This window comes from Macrobrachium rosenbergii, chromosome 56 (genome assembly GCF_040412425.1).
Source record: "Macrobrachium rosenbergii isolate ZJJX-2024 chromosome 56, ASM4041242v1, whole genome shotgun sequence".
In the NCBI taxonomy this organism is placed as follows: Eukaryota; Metazoa; Arthropoda; class Malacostraca; order Decapoda; family Palaemonidae; genus Macrobrachium; species Macrobrachium rosenbergii.
The window spans coordinates 41,121,963-41,144,905 of NC_089796.1; the positions used below are offsets into that span (position 1 = coordinate 41,121,963).

Sequence of the window (22,943 nt, forward strand, 5' to 3'; positions counted from 1 at the left end):
AAACTTGTGAGAAACCCAAGACGCAGTCTGAGACATGTGTAACACATTCATTAGAGAATGAAGATATTCCGCAAAAGTCTTTCAAAGGATTTTTGTTAGAAGATATTGAATTGCACCCATGAGTTCCTACATTGATTAAAGTGTCAGTGAAAGAGAAAAAGTTTCCTTCTCAAGTATGCGTTGTTGAGGGAACCGAGAAATTCAAAGACGTTGTGAGTACGGTGTCAGTAAATGAAGTTTCAGTCGCAGGCGTAACTACAGTAGAATTAGTAAGCTATCAAGACTCAGTGAAAAAATATCACAAGGGTACTTACTTAATTGATTTTGAAGAGTTTAAGGAAGAACATAAGATAGTGAGTTTTTGTGGAGACGGTAACATGTTTCCCAGCGAGGAGCTACAATTCAGAAGTCAAGTTCTTCACGAACATTTGGCTAAAGCTGATTATTCCGAGTATTCAGATAAAGTAGAGAAAGTGCTGAAAGAATATTTAGATATTATTGCTTTGAAGGGAGATAAATTAGGAGTTACGGATGTTTTAGAACATTCAATCCGCCTAGAGAAAGGTACAAATTCCATATATATTCCAGCGTATCAAATTCCTTTTAAGATCAGAGAAGAAGTAGAAAAAGAAGTTCAGAGATGGGAATCGGAAGGAATTATTAGGCAAAGCTCTTCACCCTTTAACTTTCCTTTACTAGCGGTTCCAAAGAAAGACGGTAGCATCAGAGTTTGTGTAGACTTTCGTAAATTGAACGAGAAGACATGCCCAGGTAGATATCCTGTGGCTTGTTTGCCTGACTTGTTTGTTGAGATTGGTGGCAAGAATATATATTCGTCTATAGATCTTATGCAAGGATTTTTGCAAGTTCCTCTTAGCGAGAATAGTCGTAAATTTACAGCATTTTCTATACCAAAGGGACATTACGAGTTTAATAGGATGCCTTTTGGATTACAAGGGTCCCCAATAACATTTACTAGACTGGTTAACACAGTACTTCACGGTTTATTAGGAAAGTCGGTGTTTGTGTACATGGATGACATTCTCATATGCACAGATACAATCGAAGAACATCTAAAGGTGTTAAAAGAAGTCCTCAAGCGATTAAGGTTCGTTGGATTAAAAGTCAAATTGGCTAAATGTGAGTTTCTGAAGAAAGAAATTGTTTATTTAGGTCATGTTATCTCTAAAGAAGGAGTCAGAGTGAATGATGACAAAGTCAAAGCTATCGTGAGTTTTCCAGTTCCCAAAACCAGGAAGCAGATTCGTTCATTCCTAGGTATGTCGGGTTTCTTTCGCCATTTTGTGCGGAATTTTTCTACAATAGCGTCTCCATTGACAGATCTATTACAGGAAGACGTTAAATTTGTTTGGAGTGACAGTCAGCAATTAGCTTTTGAGAAGCTTAAGAATGCTTTAGTGAACCCACCTGTTTTGAAGTTTCCAGATTTTAGTCAACCGTTCACCTTGGTGACTGATGCGAGTCAGGAAGGTATAGGTGCGTGTTTGATGCAGAAATTTGAGGGAAAATTACACCCAATTGCTTTTTATAGCAGAAAGTTCAAAACGAGTGGTAGTAACGAAAGGCTGATGTCAGTTGTGGACAAGGAGGCTTTCGCAGTCGTCTCTAGCCTTGTTCATTTCAAGATGTTGTTGTTGGGAAATAAAGTTGAGATTTTTACAGATCATCAACCGTTGCTTGAGCTTTTCAATAAGCCAAATTTATCGCCCAAGAGAGCACGTTGGTTTTTGACATTGAGAGATTTTGATGCAAGCCTCAAATACATTGAAGGTATGCATAATGTAGTTGCAGATGCATTGAGCAGATATTTTCCAGTTGAGGATGAGGGAGTACAGAGCGAATCCTGTGTGGGAGACGAGAGTAGACATTTGGTGTCTAATGTCTCGGATACTAGTAGTTCTGAGATATCGCATGTAGAGGACATACACGTTCCTACAGTGCATACTTCGGGGAGAAATAGTGAGTCGGCAGTCTCGGAAGAGATTGTTGTTCGTGATGTTGAGGGAAACGTTGTGTTTTATGTTACTGGTGAAAATATCACTTGGGACATACCTTTGCTAGAAGAGAAGCAAGATGAAGATAAATTACTATCAGATGCTAAGGCATTTCTCAGGGGAGTTTCACCGAAGAAAGGGTATAAGTTGCCTTTTTCTGGACTAGAGTTGGAGAATAATTTATTAGTTAGGAAAGTTAAGTATAACTTACGAAGTAGTCTAAGCATGGGTGAAATTACACAAATCATCGGTCTAGCATTACATTGTAAATGTTTTTCATCGTGCAAGACAAAGATGGCTTTAGTTTAGTTTTACAACTTCATCGAAGTTTTTGGAGACAACAGAAGTCTTTGGTTCTAGCCTTTGGCCTCCAGGTGTAGCATGTTTTTGTTCTACTGTAATTTTTATTTTAGTTTTGGTTCTCCTCATTTAGGTGTGGACAAGACGTATGAAAACGTCAGGTCAAAGTTCTTTTGGAAAAATATGTTTTCCGCAGTGGAGGCCTTTGTGAAGAGTTGCGCTGTTTGCAATGCGAATAAGCCGGCGACGACAGTGTCGTGTCGTTTGGGTTCATATCCCATACCAAATACGCCGTTTCAGAGAGTGCATATGGATATTCTAGGTAACTTTTCAGAATCTGCTTATGGATATAGACATCTATTAGTAGTTGTTGACAAGTTAACTCGTTTTGTTGAGATTTTCCCACTGAAATACAAGTCAGCTGAGGAAGTTGCTATAGCGTTCTTTAAGGGGATAATTTGTAGATATGGTATTCCTGAATGTCTGATCACAGACAATGGTAGGGAATTTATTAATAAGACTTTAGACGGTCTTGCTAATTTACTGGGAATAAAGAAAGTATCTATAATCCCGTATAGACCAGAAGCGAACGGGTTATGTGAGAGGGCGAATCGGAAAATAATCAAAGCTTTACGCATGACAGTGGGCGGTTCCGATACACATTGGGACAGATCTTTGGATGAAGTGCAATATAGTATCAACACTATGCTGAATGACACAATTAAGATATCTCCAGCAGAAGCTTTGTATGGGTACAAGTTGAAAGGACCTTTTGATTTGTTACCAGAGCGAGTTAAGGGCGATGTTACGGTTACTTCGTTGATAAATACAGCGAGAGAAAGATTTGCACGTATCAGTAAAGAACTTGAACTTAGTTCGCGCGCAATGGTAGAGAAAAGTAACGCGAAATCGAGGGGAGTAGCTGTTTCTATGGGTGATAGAGTGTTTGTTAGTGAATGTTCAGAATGATCCGAATTATAAATTAAGTCCAAAGTTCCATGGACCTTTTGAGATTGTAGAGATCAAAAAAGGGAATAGATTTGTAGTAAAAGATGTAAATACTGGTGTGACGAAATTAACTCATATTTCAAAATTAAAGAAAGTTGGGATGTAATGGAACATTTGTATATAATTAGAGGGATAAGTGGGTTGATATTTGTATATACTGTATATAATACTTATTTTTTTTTGTTTCTTTTTTTTTGTTTTGTGTTCATTTTAGATGAAGTAGAGAATAAGAGAACTTTACCAGTCTCTTTAACTAGATTAATGAAAGAAGTGAGAATAACGTTAGAATGGATTCCTGACATTACTCCAGGAAATTCACCTTCTATACAGAATAGGAGAAGTAAAAGAGCAGCACCTTTAGTTCTTTTAGGTGTTGGCGTGATTGCTGTGATTGGAGCGATGTCCATTGGAAGTTTAGTCTAAGGACAGAAGTGCAAATGCAGATAAAAGCAATTATTGCTGCAGCAGATGGTCGTGTGATCTTGATGTGGTGATATATTACCTTTAGGATACTTAGAAAATGTTCAGATAAAGAATTCCACTTATCTACATGGGGATATATTACCTTTAGAAAGTATTGTTCACGGGAGGAGATTTGTATTTATATTATAATGTTTTGAGGGTGAGATTGTCTGATCGGGGATTAATAGTATACGTTCCTGTCAGTACAATGAAGCCTTTTCTTAGTTTTATTATTAGACCTTTTCCTAGTGCTTTTAGAGACTTAGTAGTGACATGGGATGGATTAGAGACCATGTTCATTTTGGGAGATCAATATCAAGGTTCGGGAGTTGATTATAAGACAGGTTGTACCTTAGTTAGGAGAAGTATGTGTGTGACAGTAATGTTTTCCAATTGCGAGTTGTATCTGTGGGTGGTTGTGAATTATCATTAGTTCATAGACAGACTCCGACAGAATGTGACTTTATACGGTTTCCACATGAATACCACAGGATCACCACCAGAACTCTTACTGCCATACTGCAAAGAATGCCCTGTTACGACGATGTGCCGAGGTAACAAGTCGACGTCCTTCAATCTTCAAGGATCCAAGCTGTTTGATGCTTCTTGCAGAGTAGTGTCCACAGACTTTCTCATACTTAGCCGTGCTGTGTTCAACAGTTCCGAGAAGATATTCATGCGTCATATGCATAATGATCATGATGTAGTTCCAGTACCTTCAACAGGGGTGCCAATAACTGTTCCACCATTAGAAGAAGACAATGATCAGTTGTTGGTCGAGTATCAGCAATATTTTATGCCATCCATCTTGGTAGTTCTAGTGGCTATTTTACTGATAATTCTTGTTGTGGGAGTAGTCAAGCTTATTTGTGCTTGTAAGACTAAATGCAAGGGCTCTAAGAAAATGACCCCAGTGACTTTGCAAGTACGTCATGAGAGCAGTACTTAAAACTGCAGTTCAGTAGACATTGCTAATTGAGCATAGCTCTATTTGTTATGTTTTATACATATGCTTTTGTTTTAGTTTGCCATTAGGAGAGCGAGACGCTCTTATGGGGTGGCCGAGCACTATTTCAGAAAATACGGTCGCTTTAATATTACTGTGTTATATAGATGTGATGAAAGAGAGTTAGCTGTGAGATAGAACTGGGGCAAGCCGTCACTTGCAGAATCGTTGCACTCAGCAAATAATTCGTTACATCTGCAGTTAATTTGATGAACACACAATATTGGCGAGTCATATGACCAAGTTGGTATGTGCGTACATGAGTTCGTACGTTAGAAATCTAGGTTTTGTGTCTAATTCTGCCCAAAAATTAGTTCGATCGTTCATTAGCAGAGCTAGAGCGAGATCGTGAAGACATTATCTTTGAGTGTTGCAAGCTCTTAGAATTGGCAGAATAAGGTACAGTTCAGACTCTCTGTTTTTCTGTGTGAAGTGTGAACTTATGTTTTTACCATGTTTCAAGACATTTTTGAACTTGTGTGGGAAGTGGATATAGCCTTTTACCATTTCAATATTCTGTTTTATTGTGTTCTGTTTTTCCAGTATATACTCATGCATTTTAGACTTTTCATTATTATGTTTTGCACTTGCATATTTTTGGGAGAGTATTATTTGTGCTTAATTCTTTCGACAGATGTCGGTGGTGGTGGTGGTGTGGTGAGAACATATGTGAGAGGACATGATGTTATCATGTTGGTGTGATCATAGAGAAAGACAGATGCAAAATCTTTGCAATGTCTAAATTTCTTATGTGGTAGACTTTTTGAGACTAGACTTTACAATGTCTAAGATAGAGTATGTGAGAGTTTTTGAATTTGCAGGCTATTAGCCATAATTAGATTTTTAGTTGGACTGAGACTAAATCTTGAGTTAGATGTTTTCTTACTTGACAATTTCATTTATGATGCATTTTAATCTTTACTTTGTTTATTCATTACTTGTTGGGTTGCTTTTGCTTTAAATAATAAATCTATTTTTATAGGAAAGATTGCATTTTCCTTATATGAACCATTTCATTTCTTTAATGTGGAATGCAAGAGAAAGGGAAGGCGTGAGGTGAACGCTGTGAGAAAGAGAGAGAGAGAGGGAAGAATGCGTGAGATGAAACAGCAAAAGACTCGCTGTTGAAAGAGAAGGGGTGTGGGACCTAAGGGGGAGTGAGTGTCAGGGAGTAAGGTAAGGGTCGAAATCCCATTGCCTTCCGAAGTCAGACCAAGTCGGTACGTTACGGAAGTATTCCTACACGGAATATTTTTATCTGTTTCCAAGGGGGGTAACATATGTTATCAAAAAAGATTACCTAATACCTTACTAGATGATGCAACACCACACAGACATACTTATAATTATGATGACTATATTGCATGGAAAACTAGACGTGCTTATGAAACGATCAAACAAACGAGGACTAGACTTAACGAATTTCACAAAATTCATGCCAAGTACTATGATAAAAATATGACTAAACCAGACACTATAGTAGGTACTCAGGTATATGTTCAAAATCATATTCCAGAAGGTCCTAATGTAAAGGTTTCTCCTAAATTTCATGGTCCTTATAGAGTATTAAAAGTGTTAAGATTAAATAAGCTTAAAATTATTAATGAGAATGATCTAAAGGAAAGGGTAGTTCATTGGAATCATGTGAAGGTAATAAAAGCAGACGCTTGGTCCACTAAAAAGTTAGAAGACGTATTGAAGGAGAATAGGGAAGAACAAGTAAACAAAAGATATGAGTTAAGAAAAAGATAAGCTTATGTAAAGTGTTGGACTGAAAATATCATATGTATAATGTATTTATAGAAACTAAAATACCTCATGTATACAGAATATTTGATAAGGATTATTCTTACAGATACAAACATGCGGCTCGTCTTAATAATCGTGATACTCCAATTCGTGTCTTCAGACGTTGTCATCTGAAAGGGTGCACTACCAGAGAAAAGGGGATCTGTGAAATTAATAAAAGATTTGCAAGTCGTGAGTATAGATATTTCTTCAGTGCTTATCAATGAAATGGCTTTGAAAGGTGTTCAAAAAGAACTCAAATCCATAATACAGAAGAGTGATAATAACCGTGCCCTACCATTGTTGAAAAAGTTAGATAATGACATAGGAAATATCCTAAATACAAGGTCCAAAAGATCCCTCTTACCTTTTATAGGAACAGCACTAAATCAACTATCTGGAGTCGCAACTGATCTAATGTAGAAAAAGAAAATGCTAGAATTGCTAAATTGGAACAATGGGCAGCAGCAAGAGGTACAGTGATAAATAAAGTGATAACTTCTCAAAACTTAAATGTCCAAGAGATAGAAAAGCTAAAGGTATTCATTCCTAAAGTTAACCAGAATGTAACCAAGGAACTAAATATGATAGAAAACCAACAATTTTTGAACAACTTTGTACTGGAGAGTGAAATTATCTTGCAAGAACATAGAGACATGTTAAACACAGTCTTGTTAGCTTATAAGGGAATGTTAAGTCCAACACTAATCACTCCTAAGGAATTAGAAGATATAGTTAATTTTTATTTGGTAGAAAAGCATTATACCCCTATGGTAAAAGATGTTCTCATGTACTATAATCTCATAACTACCAAAGTAATACATAATAAGATTATTTTAGTATTACCTTTAATCAGCAAGATACAAATGTACTGATGTCTATACATCCTTTCCCCATATTGATAAAAGAAAATGTAATCATTTCAAATATCAGCAACGTCCATTTTGCATTAGAAGAGCATGGGTTAATGATTTTATTACTGATGCCCAACTAAAGGATTGCATAATTTTAAGGGAAAAAGAGTACATTTGTAACCTTGATCACCTTTACGAAACTACTAATGCCCATCCTTGTGTTCAAGAAATCATTGACGACAAAAATCAAGAAAAAGAGTTATGTACGAGTTTATCCAAACACAAATTTGTTTCCATCCTAGTAGAACAGTCTATTTTTGTGTTTTCACTAGATACTGTAACAGCCATAATCAACTGCCATTGTCTAAGTACAGAAGTTAGTTTCCAGAAAGTCCATGCTTTTGATAAGGCTTGCAAGTTAGTTATACCAAACCAGTTGTACTATGAACCTCATATTTTCACTGAGCTAAAATTTAAAAAGCATATCCCATACATGAACTATTCTAAGAATATCAAAGAGTTTCACTTGTCTTAGTTAGAATTAAAACAACTGAATGAGTTACCATTGGTAGATGAGTATTTCTACTGCACAGAAAAAGTTTCCCCAATTTTGTCTGTGTTCAATTTAATCATAATACTTGTAATTGTGGTGTTTGTAATTTTAATCAAACGTGTAGTAATTTCAAATATTGAGAAGATTATAAAGGAAATTAAAAAGGCCAAGGAAGAAGAATAATGTTCTTATAGGCATGGATTACTACCAATTTCTTTATATATTATTGATTTTTCATTATGTATTCACTATTGCATTTAACCATTTTACAATGTAATAATTCATTGTGTATATGAATGTTTCTTTTAAATAATAATTCATTATATAATGTATGAAATTTCTACAATATATTACTGATCTATTATTTTACCATTGTTGCATTCACATGAATTATTCAATAGTATCCATTTTTTTCTCACTTATTTTATGTGTTATCATTATGTTACATATATCTATGTATTTTCCATTATGGGCAATCATATAAATAATTTGTTTTGTATGTGAATTTACAACTATCCATTTAAACTATATTTTTTATTATCACACTGAGGGCAGCGTGAGGTAGCGGGACCGAGTGATGTAGTGATGTAAAGTAAGATTAAATAGAGAAGCATAAGAATAGAATCTTAAAGAGAGAGAAGTGGAAAAAGATAAATTATACAGTGATCGATCGAGTAAGAATAAAGAGAGAGAGAGAGAGAGAGAGAACAACAATTAAGCCTTGGTTGTTATGCATTACCAAGGCTAGACATGTAGAGTAAGCTAAAGAGCGGGAGACCGTCTTTACAGGAACTCAAAACAGTGAGTGAGTATATTGCGCCCAGAGCCATAAAACCGATCACAAAATCTGGAACCTGTGCCCTCGCAACTGAGCTGACCAAGCATAACCTATAACCTCATCAGGAGTCAACGTTCCAGCCATATCTATAACCCCACCTTCAATAGGAGGCGTTTACATGAATTTCCAGGAAAAGGGGCTGGACAAAGAGAAGTAGCTCACCATTTCTCCAATTAGACATTCTAGGGAGGACCCACTAATTACTCCTGAGGTCATTTCCAGTCAGATCTTCTAAGGAGAGATTTTGACAACACCCACAACTGTCCTTCCCAATCAAGCTGTTCAAGGGGAGGCCTTACAGATAATATCCTCCAATGAGTAACTTCAAGGGAGGAGATGGAAGACAGCAAGAAGAACCAGGGGTTCCAGAGAAGAACGAAGCCAGAGAAGGCAGAGAGAGTCGCTAGTCACCAATACGAGAAGACGCAGTACTTCCCCCTAGCTTCCGTGGTCCCAACCAGACTCTGACCGTGGGCTACTTAACCAGATTCTGTCCGCAGGCTACTTAACCATACCCTGACCACAGGCTACTTGACCAGACAGAAACTGAATTTCGACTGGCAAGAGTGGTTTTCAAGAGAGTAAAACTGTAACCGTAATTGTACTTGTGTATGCAATTAACTTTCATCATTACAGTAAGAAGCTACGCATTTCATCTCCATTACGCCTTTCTGAGATATATAATTACATTTAATATAAATCTCTTCTAAGTAACAGACTTGTGAGGCGCTGACTACGAGAAGAGACGCTGTGGATGAATGCGTCGTCAACTTAGAAGAAAGACGCAGGTAAGAAGGGAACAATATGTCACACGAGTTATGAAAAGAAACTTGTGCACGACAAAGGCACCATTTCCCAACCGTGTGTGATCGCTTGGAAAATGGTGTGCATGTGCCTAATCACATTGATAATTTTATTTATCAATTGAATTTAACTTTGAGAGAAGATATCATTTATTCTAGTAATCGAATGTTGAACAATGAGTCATGTAAAAGCCAACTGGTGTTATTGCCCCATAAAGGAAGACTAGCTGTGCTTTATCTAGAGCACCTTCACGTAACACACATGCACTGTGGTGTAAATATGCTAATGACCCTTTACCGGCAGGAATGTTGGACACCAAGTTAGAGATCATTGGCCAAGGATGTAATACGAAGGTGCAGAACTTGTAATATCACCTTCAAGCCTCTTCTACGACGACCGCTGCCTCCACTCCCAGCCTACTGAGTTCGACTACTTCGCCCATTTGAGAAAGTAGGAGTATCTCAAATGGGCCCTTTGAAGGTTACGGGGGGTTAGGACACCTCATCATCACCTGTCTGGCCAGCCGTGCAGTATACAATGATTACTGCAGCGGGTTGAATGCAGACACCTCTGTACTATTACTTCAAAGATTCGCTGCAACCCACGGAGCTCCATCGAGGATATACAGTGACAACACCATGGTGTTCAGAGCAGCCAGCATGTTCCTGCGTGAGGTATACGAGGAGGATGTCACTCAACAATTCCTGTGTGAGTGCAGGATTCGATGGACATTTCAGACCTCGCAATCTCCCTGAAAGGAGGATGGTGGGAGTAGTCAAGAGGAGCAGCAGACGACCCTCTTCAAGGAAGCCGAGGTGGTGATTAATAACAGACCGCTGATGTACACTGGTGACACCAGGGAAAACGAGGTCCTGACACCTTCCCATCTCATCCAGGGTGATGTGATTTGCCTGTTGCCTCCTGTAGTGCCTCACAAAGAAATGCATGCCACATTAACTACCCGGCAGCTTCATCACAAATACTTCCGTCTAACGGAGACTCTGGAGAGGTTCAAGACCTTCTGGAGGGACGGGTATTTGAAGTCTCTTCAAGAGAGACACGATTGCAAAGAAGGAATGCCAACTCCGCTGCACGTCGGAGACATTGTGCTGGTAAAGGCCGACAACAGCAAGAGAAGTCAGTGGCCCCTGGGACGAATAGTGGAGATCTGTCCTGATGAGAAAGGGGTGATACATTCTGTGAAGGTTCTGTTTGAAGGCGAAGAGCACTTCTGTTTGAAGGCGAAGAGCACTTGAGACCAGTCGAACACCTCATGCCTCTCGAGCTGAGTGAGCACAAGGCCGACGAAGAAGGTACTGGAATGCAGGTAAGAGAGCAGAGTGATGATAATGATAATGACAGTGAGATAGGTAATATCACGCACCACACTGATAGACTTGAGATCGATGATCGAGAGGTAGCTAATGATAGGGATGAAGGTGCTGATAGGCAGGATCAGAATGAAGTGTTGGAACAGACTGCATCGAGGCCGAGAAGAAGAGCTGCTACTGAGCAGAGACGGAGAATGGCAGAGTGGATTCGAGATGGAACTGTGTAATAGTTGGCATCGTAGCCCGAGGCGAACTGTAAAGTGTGGAAGTTGGGAAGGGATTTGAGGGCGTAGGGTCGTAGGTGGGTGTGCCTCAGTATGTGACAGGAGCGGTTACTAGGGGCATCCACAGTAATGTAGGAAGTGTGATTACCTGATTGTACCTCAACGTCGCCCAGAGGAATGAGAGATGATTCCTCTCAAGACTCCACATGAGCAATTGTGAGTTCATGTGAACCAGAATGAAACGTGCGAAGTCGCACAAACCACGACCTGTACGCTGCTAGTTAGAGCAGTAAATCTCTTAATTGTACAACAGACGACAAAATACGAAGGTCGAGTGGTAAACACTTAATGTATTGCATTTGATAGCTGCGAATCTTGCCATTGCATGAGGTGCATTAGGCCATTGAGTTGCTATACTCATTTAAACTTGCATGTATTATATCACTCATTACTACTGACATAGCCATCTATTTTTTATGCCTTTTTGATGTCTCATGCTTATTAGTGATGCTTTTGATATGTCTCATGTTTATTATTGATGCTTTTGATGAGAGAATTGCTTTGTGTTGATTGCACTGAATCATTTCCATGCATGTAATCTCCTTATTGCCAAGTTTACCTTCATTGGTCGACTTGGGACTAATTCCTTATTGTTGCATTCTTACTTTAATTAGTCGGTTTTGTAGCAAAATTACATGTTCTACTGATTACTACTTGGATTGTTTGCTTAGCTGAGTGAATTGATTTCTATGTTCTGTTGATTTGCATTGCTAGTGACACCCATTGTGTCCATAATTGCTATTGCTATGCACATTATATTGTAATGCACGTGTCTACTGCTGAATTTTTCTTTGATTGTATATGTTGAATTTCATTCGAGTGATCACTCTGTATGTCATTGTACTGTAGTCGAGAGCCGACCTCATCTCGTAGCGCTGCAGACAAGTTCGGGCTGCGACTAATTCTGGCGGATGGTCCGCTTAGAGTTTGCTTGACTAGTACATTCCACCTGAATCTTCCTACCTTTGGGGGGGGTGGAGAATGTTGCAAAAAAGTTCAGTGCACAGGATTTTTTCGCTTCAAACTCCCACCAATTCTACAGGGTTTCACAGAATGGCGGGAACTTACTAGCCAAGACACGTCATAAAGACGACTGTTATTGCATATTTTGTAGAAATGCACGTACTGCTGCAGTATGCAACGTCATGTTTCGTCTTGTTGTTTGTTTGAGTGGTTTGTTGTGAGTTTGGAGTCCTTAAGCCCAAGTGTGTAGAAATAAGTTATCCCAATTAGCAACTGCCTGCTTGGACAGGGAAGTGAGACTCTCGCGCCATTATTTCGTGCTTGTCAGCCCAGAGATCCCATTAGGAACAGACATGTGTTTTTTGGGCTCCCAAAGGTTGGTGTAAAGTATGAAACTGTGAGTGCTCCTACATAGTTGTAGCTTGTAATGAGAGTGATTGGGTGAGAATAACTGTTTGAGCGTTTGTGTGCTGCAGTGGTGTTGTTTTCACTGTAATTAAATTTCAGTGATTTCTTGAGGTTGAAGGCAGTTGTGTAGCCCAAGTGTTTCGTGTTGCGGGCACATGGATTGTAAGTTCACTGTTGCACTTTTGTTGGAGGTTTTGTGTGATGTTGTGTAAGGGTGGTGATTGAGATGATTTATTTTTGTAAATAAATTGAGAAAACCTGGAACCTGACTCGTTTATCCTTGTATGGGGGCTAAGTCACTTCCGTAGTACGTGGGTTGATCGTGCAGTCTATCGACACAACGAAAATCAGTGACATCTGTCGAGGAAATTCCCGACAAGTTTTTTGGAACCTAATCCCATTGTAAGCAGGATAATACCTGGTATAAGCATTTTTTGAGGTTTCTGTGTGTTTGAACTATCAAAATAGGTAGTTCTAAGTCCATTTTTTAAGGGTTTTAAGTATTCACGGATTTTAGCTACTTGCAGGGGGGGGGTTGTGGTACGCACCCCCAGCAAATACAGAGGGTTTACTGTAATTCCATTCAATAAAATTAACTTTATCTGTGCGAGACCAGCTGACAAAATGTAAACATCGAGTTACGGTTGCGTTCTCAGCAACCTTTACCTTTCGGCAGGTCGACCAGACGATGACGTCACGCACGCTCACTGCTGGCTGGACCCACTGCGTGGGTACTGGCTCGACGATACAACAGAATGTTCGACCATCATTCATCATTGCATTAATAGGTTCTGTTTTGTATTTTTTTTATTGGTAGTCTAATACTAACCTCATTATCTACCAGTGACAGTTATTTTGTTAAAAAACACAGCTTTATATGCCAAACCTACAGCTTTATATGCCAAACCTGTGGGTTAATTTTTGTCGTTGGACGAGGGTAAGAACTTAAAAGTAATTAACATCTATCTTTTTATTATTTTGAACAATATCTTACGCAAACATTACTGACATTACACTGAAGATTATTCAAATACATCAGAGATTCAATAAATAGAAAGAAATTTGCCAGGTTACCTATGAATAATGTACCGGCTGCAAAATGTTTAGGAATTAGCAAAACCATTGTACGAAACCAGCAAAATCACACCTTTACTTCATTTACAATTTACTGCATTTATAAATAAAAGTAAGCTGCATTTTTTAACACTGCTTTGTTAATTTACAAAAAAATGTATAGTCGAATTATGCTTCATTTGTCAACTAATGGCAGTGGGGATGTCATCAGTACTCTGTCAGCTATCACTTGACAAATTTGGCAATGATGTTCGTAAAACTCAATCACCTGATGATTTTGCGAACATCTACATCACCAAAATGCAAAAGGTGCATGACTGAAGTGTTCATATTTCACAGTAAAATGTAATAATAATGTGTACAGTATAACTGGATATAGTATGTACATCAACATTTTTGTTAAAATTATTATTTTCCATACAACTTTACTATCTGATTTTTGCAAGTGGATACTGTCTGTGTAACAGCCCAACCAGGGAAAGTTCACACAAACACACACACAGACTCATTCTGACTCAGGGTGACTTAGTTCAGTTGTTGGCACGCCAAACAAACCTTTGGCCTGGCACTCTACCCTCCACAAAAATAAATTTCAGTTTTTAGAATTCTGGAAAAGGGATTGTAAACCTATACACCAAAAACTCATTTTCCTGAATATGCCCTGCTGAAATGGGTGCATCTCCATCTAATATGCCATCAAATATGGTGCTGGCCACACTAAAGCAAAATTACTGTACTGCAGTACAGGGAAAAACCAACTTAGCTTTCTTTTTAATCCTCTCCACATTTTCTCTAATCAAAATTCTAATAACAAAAAATACAAAATAAAAGAGGGGTATATAAATACAAAATAAGAGAGGGTATATGGAAAAAAAAATTAAAATACATCCAACAATTCACTGGCTACTCCTCTACCAAAAGGATCAGAAGTATTTTTGTCTCTTGATTTTCAGTGGCTATTATTACTGCAGTACAGCATTGAAATGTAGTTTAAGAAAACCAATAACTCATAATGTTAGACTCTCATTAAGCCCTCACAAAGGACTTAATCTTAAATATGAACTGAAAATGGAAAAGTTGTGTTAAAGAAGTTAGACTGCTAGGTGAGAGGAGACCTAGGCAAAGAGATGAAAAGAACATGCCTTGAACTTCTGTGCAAACAGATGTTTCCTGAACAAATGGAAAAGACAGTATTACAGAAAGACTATGTAGGAACTTCATGCATTTATTCAAGGGTCATTAGTCGGATATAAAGAAGTCAGCACTGAGAGTTCAATGACTTATTCTTCAATCAATGTTTCTCAGCCTAAACAATCCATGCAAGTATCTAAAGTGAAAGAATCCTAGGCATGTTCTTATTTTTTTCACTACTTCATCGTTTCTAAGTGCATGAATAACTTTGAAGAGACAAGCACCTAGTAAAGAGATAAATTCAAACAATAACATCATCCTTACCTCCTGCAAAAGACTCCCATTACTGCAGTTTCTTCTACAACTCTAAGATCACACCAGAGTGCTAGTTCAAATCCACCTGCTACTGCAAATCCCTCCACTGCAGCAATAACTGGTTTGGTTGTTTCAAATCTGCTTGGTCCCTACAAAAATAAAGCATATATATTTTTTCAGACAAAATTAATTTTTTTCAAACAACCCTATGAGTTGCATATGCATTATTCATGGTTTCAACGAATTCTAAACCCAATATCCACCCATCCCCTAAACAAATACGATAACGGCTGACTTGCAGTACCAAGCATGCATGACCATGGACCCCCGTTGCCAGTCAAGCGTTAGCTTCACTTTTCATGTAGTATGGTTATGGCTGCGAACACAGAGCATGGCTGGAAGGCCTGTTATTATAATGTACATAATGGCTATGTATAAAAAATTATTTTTAAAAATTACATTTGTTCCACCACAAAACAAACATTATTTACACATAACTGAATAGCAACTTAGGTGGGGGGTGATCTAGCTACCTAATATGCACCCATAAATTACCCAGTTGGAAAAAAGAAAGATTCCAACTTGAAGCTTATGGGATTGAAATTAATAATGGTATCCAAGGTTCTAAGGAAGAGCAGGGAGTCCATGAAGTACTAAAAGACGACAAAGTGGTGGATGACCATACTGACCACTATTACAAGATCCACAACTCATAACCGACCATGTCCAACGGATATCACCATATGGGTGAATGGTAAAGCTGAAACTGACATCTGGCAGCATTTCGGTTTACTACAAGCACCCCTGGAAGAATCCTGGTCATGCACACATCCCCTCATAAACAACAAATAAAAATCTTGCACTTTCAGAGAGAGGTAGATATCAAGTTCATCCCAAGGGACATTAAGGAGGGAAACTAATTCAACACTTGATTGTGTACTGCCATCCATTACCCCATTACCTTAATACATGCCTTTGAGGTGACATGTATGAGCTGCACCAAAGACGTCTCCCTTCATAGTGTTTTATGAGATGACCTTAAAAAATGAACAGCTTGAAAGTGTACCTGATGATGTGGAACACTGAGAAAAGAGAACTGATTTGTCAGCAGATGTTGGAAGATCCCATTTGTCAGTGAAGAGAGCTGAATTTGTCCTAGTCACCTGGAATTTTACGTTTGCTGAAACCACTAATTAAATACAGTAGTAAGACTTGAAAAACTAGTACTGCAAATAATTTCAATTAAAAAATAACTAAAATGCAGCAATACATAACGGTATAACTGAAATTAAAACTATTTACCTTGCATGTTTGGGTATGTCCTTTTGTTTGAGAGTGTATAGTTTGTTTCGATAATATAAGGTACACAGTAATCTATTGATACCCTCTAAGATACACTATACACAAGAACATCCAGTGGTATCGAATTGACTTTGGGATTAGCAAATTGACTTAATAATGCAATTTCTCGAAATAGCTTCAGATAGTACTGAAAAGATTTGTATCAAAACAACTGTTCATTCATACGTCTACTGACGAAGCCTGAAGTCATTGTTACTCTCTCTCTCTCTCTCTCTCTCTCTCTCTCTCTCTCTCTCTCTCTCTCTCTCTCTCTCTCATGATTATTTATAACAACTTCTGTTCAATGATATGATATAAGGAAATAAATAAGACGTGTTAAATCATAAGTTATGAAAGTTTTTGGAAGTTACTGACTAGTAATGCAACAATATACAACTGTTTACAAAAATAAACACGTGGTATATTACGCCCAGTTTAGTCGAAAGACGGTTATCTCACTTTGTTGGATTTGGCCAGTCAAACTGGATGTTTTGCATGATGTCTCTTTGATTCTCATAGCTATTAGTGAAACACTACTTCCAGCTGCATTACTATGTATGAAACATCTCAGAAACGAGTCAACTCGTCATTCAGCATCTGCGTCTGTGTGTAGATCTATCAGTTCGTGCTTGATGTTTTCTAACAAGATATATATGCCCAAAATATTATTGTTATTGTTTTTTATTATACATACTGTATCACTGCATGACATCAAGTTTTCTTTCCATCTCATATTATTGTTACAGAAATTTTCTTTCGTTATGAGTACGTTTATAGGAAGAGCAGGCTCAGCTATACGATGCATGTGTGCCTGCAGATCTTTTCTCGGCTTACAGAGCACATAAGGTACAGTACATCCTATATTGTATTTAAACTCTCAAAAATATTTTGAAATGAAAATTTTTAAAGTAATTAAGATGACAAAACAGAAACAAACAGTACAAAATAATGTAATACAGGAAAGATTTGTGTTGTGCATACCTATGTTATTTTTACTATTTTAGTTTAATACAGCAACAAGATGTTAGAAAAACATCAATTATTATATATAACTTAATTAAGAAATATTAGACGTGAAACCACATACAGGTTCAACAACTGAATAAAAAATGTATAATTACAGAAAATACCATTATGCTTATTCTGCCAAGATACTGCAGTAACAGTCAATTCCACTACTAAACACTTACTGCTCTCTCTCAGTTGGAGGTAGAACTGAGGTTAACTTTGTTACCTCTTTGCACACACGTTTAAAAAATTGCGAAGCTTAATCTGTTTCACAGATAGCACTCTCTTTCGCTGGAAACAACTGCTGAGCGAGCAGCAACTAGGACATGCAGTGAGTCTGATACACCATGCATGTAACCACAAACTTAATTAATTCTTAAATCAAATTATGAAACAAAATTAAATCACCAAAATGTTAATATGTGAAACAAAATTAAGTAAGCAAAAGTTAAGCCATTAAGAAACACTAAGATGTGAAAGAAAACCAAGTAAATCATTTGAAAATACAAAAAGAATGTGCAAACACAGAATCTTATTTCAATTGACTGGTCTAATAAATACAAATCAATTTAGACAACACTCACTAAATTCCAACTCACTTTGGATAACACATCTTTATTTTAAAATAAGATTTAACCATGGTTAAACTCACAAGTACAATACCTGAGAAACTGTAGTTCTGGCCATTACCAAAAAATACCTTATTCTTGAAATGGCGCCATTACTCTGTAAACACTAATTACTATGGCTATCAGATCTCAAAAACAATAAATTCACTTTATATTACAAACTTAAAATCTGAGAGAGAGAGAGACAGAGGACTTCTCTTTTTAAATCTACACTGCACAGTTCTTGCCCTCTCAATGACAGTGATTTGTTTCCAGTCATAAGCAAGACTCATAGAACATTCTATCAAAGCTGGATGATGTCATCTTAAATGCAAAAAAGTTTCTGTACAAGAAACCAAAGGTGGACGATAAGTGACCAGAGTTTAAATGACGTAACTTCCACGTGGTTTTGTGCAATAATTCCCTTTTCCCAACAGGAAAATACTGTGCAATACTACCTTGACTAAGCCAGAATGATACATGTTCAGAAGCACACAAGACTATGGGACCATTCATGACTCTAACCAAGCGCCCTTCTCTTATCTCGACTGTTGACGTGACATCACTCCAATCAAAACAGAAGCGATCCCATGGCCAAATAGCCACATGGTAACAAGGTCATAAAAAAAATTATGTAATCTCTCTCCCACTGTTAAATTATCTAAAAGATTAATTCTTGTGAGATCTGACATTACAAAGATTTCAATAATTATTATTACAACAAATAACATTTTACACTACACAATATCTCTTGTATAAAGAAAAATCATACGACAATTACAAAGCACACATAACATTCTGGAAAATTTATACTTTATACATTTTACAAGAGAATATCATGAGATATATATAGTATATATATATATACAAGCAGTCCCCGGTTATCGGCGGCCTCTGTTATAGGCAATCCAGTTTTTTGCTGCTTGTCTTGTGTCGAAAATCGGCTATTTTTGTCACCGATATGTGCCGATTTCCGCTTATTGGCACCAATAATCGGGCACTGGCACCGATACATACCTAACAGAGGCCCCGATCTCTGGTTATCGGCATGGACACTTGGTTATCGGAACCGATAAGCGCTGAAAATCGCCGATTTTTGGTTATTGGCGATTTTCGCTTATCGTCACACCATCTGAATGGAACCCCCGTCGATAACCGGGGACTAAAAAGTTAAGTATATCTTAGTTTAACCAGACCACTGAGCTGATTAACAGCTCTCCTAGGGCTGGCCTGAAGGATTAGATTTATTTTACGTGGCTAAGAACCAACTGGTTACCTAGCAATGGGACCTACAGCTTATTGTGGACTCGAACCACATTATAACAAGAAATGAATTTCTATCACCAGAAATAAATTCCTCTATTCTTCATTGGCCGGTCGGAGAGTCAAACGCTGGGCCAACAGCGTGCTAGCTAAGAGCTCTACCCACTCCTCCAATGAAGAACTGCTGTGTGCATACACACACACATACATATATATAATATATATATATATATATATATATATATATATATATATATATATATATATATATATATATATATATATATATATATGTATGTATGTATGTATATATATACTGTATACACATATTTTTATGAATATCACCGCTGAATCGCTAACTATTAAGGCCTTAGGCAGAGATACCAGACACTAGGAAAGAGAAGGATCCCTAATTTGAGGGAAACAATGCTTAAGTATTTCTTGTAACTTTTTTCGGACCATATTGCCTTACCTTGGTCATAGTAGCTATATGGTCCGAAAAAAGTTACAAGAAATACTTAAGCATTGTTTCCCTCAAATTAGTTTCCGGTTTGTTTTCTGTAATCCTTTTACAATAAGCTCACTTTTGAGAGAGAAGCCTACTCTGCCTGTGGACCTTAATTCCTGTGTCGTTTACTTGTTCACTTGTTCGCAGTGTGGTCTGCGATACGTGGGATCCAGTTCCTGCTGGCTCAGACACAGAATTTTGGAATACAGAGGTCTTTCTATTAGAACTAGGTTTCCCCTTTCCAAACCACCCTTTTCTGCCATTAGAGAACACAGTTTAGCACAGGACCATCCTTTCACTGACCTGGATTTTCGGGTACTGTCTTTTGTTCAAATAGACTGGACCTTTTAATTTCAGAGTCGCTGACTATTAAAAAGATGAAGCCGGAATTGAACAACAACTCGTCTGGTATTCAACTAGCTATCGTGTAATTTCATAGTAGGTACTCAATTATGTCGTTAAATATTTTACTTTGTGAGTGGTAGTTTGTTTACATTTCACCTTAGTTTTATTTTCATATTTTTATGTTTGTGTTTTTAATTTTTCGTTATTTATATATATATATATTATATATGATATATATATATATATATATATATATATATATATATATATATATATATATATATATATATATATATATATATATATATATATATATATATATATATATATATATATATATATATATATATATATATATATATATATATATATATATATATATATATATATATATATATATATATATATATATATATATATATATATATATATATATATATATATATATATATATATATATATATATATATATATATATATATATATATATATATATATATATATATATATATATATATATATATATATATATATATATATATATATATATATATATATATATATATATATATATATATATATATATATATATATATTATATATATATATATTATATATATATATATATATATATATATATATATATATATATATATATATATATATATATAATTTTTAATTGATAATAAGTTATATATATATATATATATATATATTATATATATATAAATATATATATATATATATTTATATAATATATAGCGAAGACAAAAACTCAGGACTACAGTGGGCGATTTTATATATTAAAATGCGTCCACTATAGTCCTGAGTTCTATATCTATATGGTTCGATATATACGAGACTATTATATAACTTATTATCAATTAAAAATTCCCCTTATATAACATATACAAAAATATATTATTTCCGAGGTAGAGCGAATTGGATATTAAAGGACGTTTGTAGCTTACTGATTGAATGTATGTATATGTATAAATATATATATATATATATATATATATATATATATATATATATATATATATATATATATATGTATATATATATATATATATATATATAATATATATATATATATATATATATATATATATATATATATATATTATTATTGTTATGGGGTTACAGGGGTTTGTGAGTACTGGGCCTTGAAGTAATAATCTATTCTTACAAGAAAACCCCCCATAAGCCCATGAACTAAAGAAATGCAAAATTAACAAAGAAATGGTAGGTGGCTAAGTGAAAATGGGTTTCTTAACTAATTTATTATTTACAATCACAACATGGAAGAAATTACCAAGGACAATTCGGACACTTTCACTAAATAATTTATCTTGCAGGTTACACACAGCAATGACTGGGTGGAATAGATAATGGGTAAATTTGATCATTATTTCGGGAGAAGGAATTTGTAAGATTAGCGGCAATACAATTTCGTAAGTGAGGGCAGTGGTTGTTTAGTCATTGCCGGCAGTACGTAACATTTATATGTTTTTTGCTTCCCGAACCAAGGTAAAATCGGATGTGAATGAAGGAAAGCAAGCAGTCAGTCCTCACTCTCCGAGTAAGTCAGTCAGTCCTCGTCAGCAGAACCAGTCAATCCTCGCCAATGCAGTCTGCCGGTCAGTCACTCCCTTTTGCAGGAGTCAGTCAATCTCCATTGCCAGAGTATCAACTGGTCCTCTCACTGAACTTACGTATTGGACTTGCCACGATTCGTTCCTCGACTTAGCTTCTACATGTACTGTGAGTGCTTCCGGCAGTGACATACACATCGGTATTACTTCAGCTTTTATTATCAACTGTAGGACAACCGTGAGAACCCTCAGTAAACTTTCCTTGTGATGACCCCCATCGGTTCCCACATCTCACGCTGTTCTGTTAATGCCCCTCCTTCAGCAGATGCGGTCAACATCTTACGTCTGTTCTCCGACATCACGCCTTTGGAGACATATGATAATGTAAGATATGAAATGTATTTATGTTTGAGGTGCTTAAGCCAGTCATCATAATTAGCAAGTTCCCTTCATTGAAAGAACTATTATTCTTACAGGTTCGTATCTCCAGATGTTAGGCTCCCTTTGTGAATAAACTTATTTATTTTTAATCTGAGTATTTTATTGTGCCTCAATTTGCTAAAATGTCTGATATATGTATCCTTATAATAGGTAAAAACCAAGGACCTGTTAAGCTTTAAGAAGAATTATCTTCAGTATTATCAGCTCTGAATGAGTGTAATGAACCTAAGTGATAATTTGTTTGGCCCTTATTCCCAAAGTAAAATTCAGAACGTGATAACATATTTACAGGCAGCCCCCAGCTATCAGCAGGGCTTCCATTCCAACGGCATAATAATAGGCAAAAATTGCCAATAACCGAAAATCGGAAATTTTCGGTTATTGGCGCCTCTGTTAGGTAAGTATCGGCGCCAATACGTGATTATTGGCGCCGATAATCGGAAATCGGCGCCGAAAATCGCCGATTTTTGGCACTAGACAAGTGCCGAAAAACCAGATCGCCGATAACCGGGGAATGCCTGTGTGTCTGTATGTGTGTGTGTATATGTCTATCTATCTATCTATCTATCTATCTATCTTAAAATTCTCCCTGCTAATCATTATTTGTCAATTAAATTTATCAGGGTCGGTACTCACTCACTAAGCCTCTCCAAAGCACCTACCTTAATTTGTTTTTATGACTTTATTGGCCGAAAGA

The 22,943-nt window shown here is 36.5% G+C and overlaps 1 protein-coding gene across 1 annotated transcript in view; it reads right to left on the reverse strand.

Annotated features, from left to right (window-relative positions):
- The window catches only part of LOC136836658 (enoyl-CoA hydratase EchA19-like), a 302,072-nt gene that overhangs the window by 126,389 nt on the left and 152,740 nt on the right, over positions 1 to 22,943 (reverse strand). The window contains 1 exon segment of the mRNA XM_067101129.1: positions 15,144 to 15,283. Coding sequence (XP_066957230.1) covers positions 15,144 to 15,283 — 140 coding nt within the window.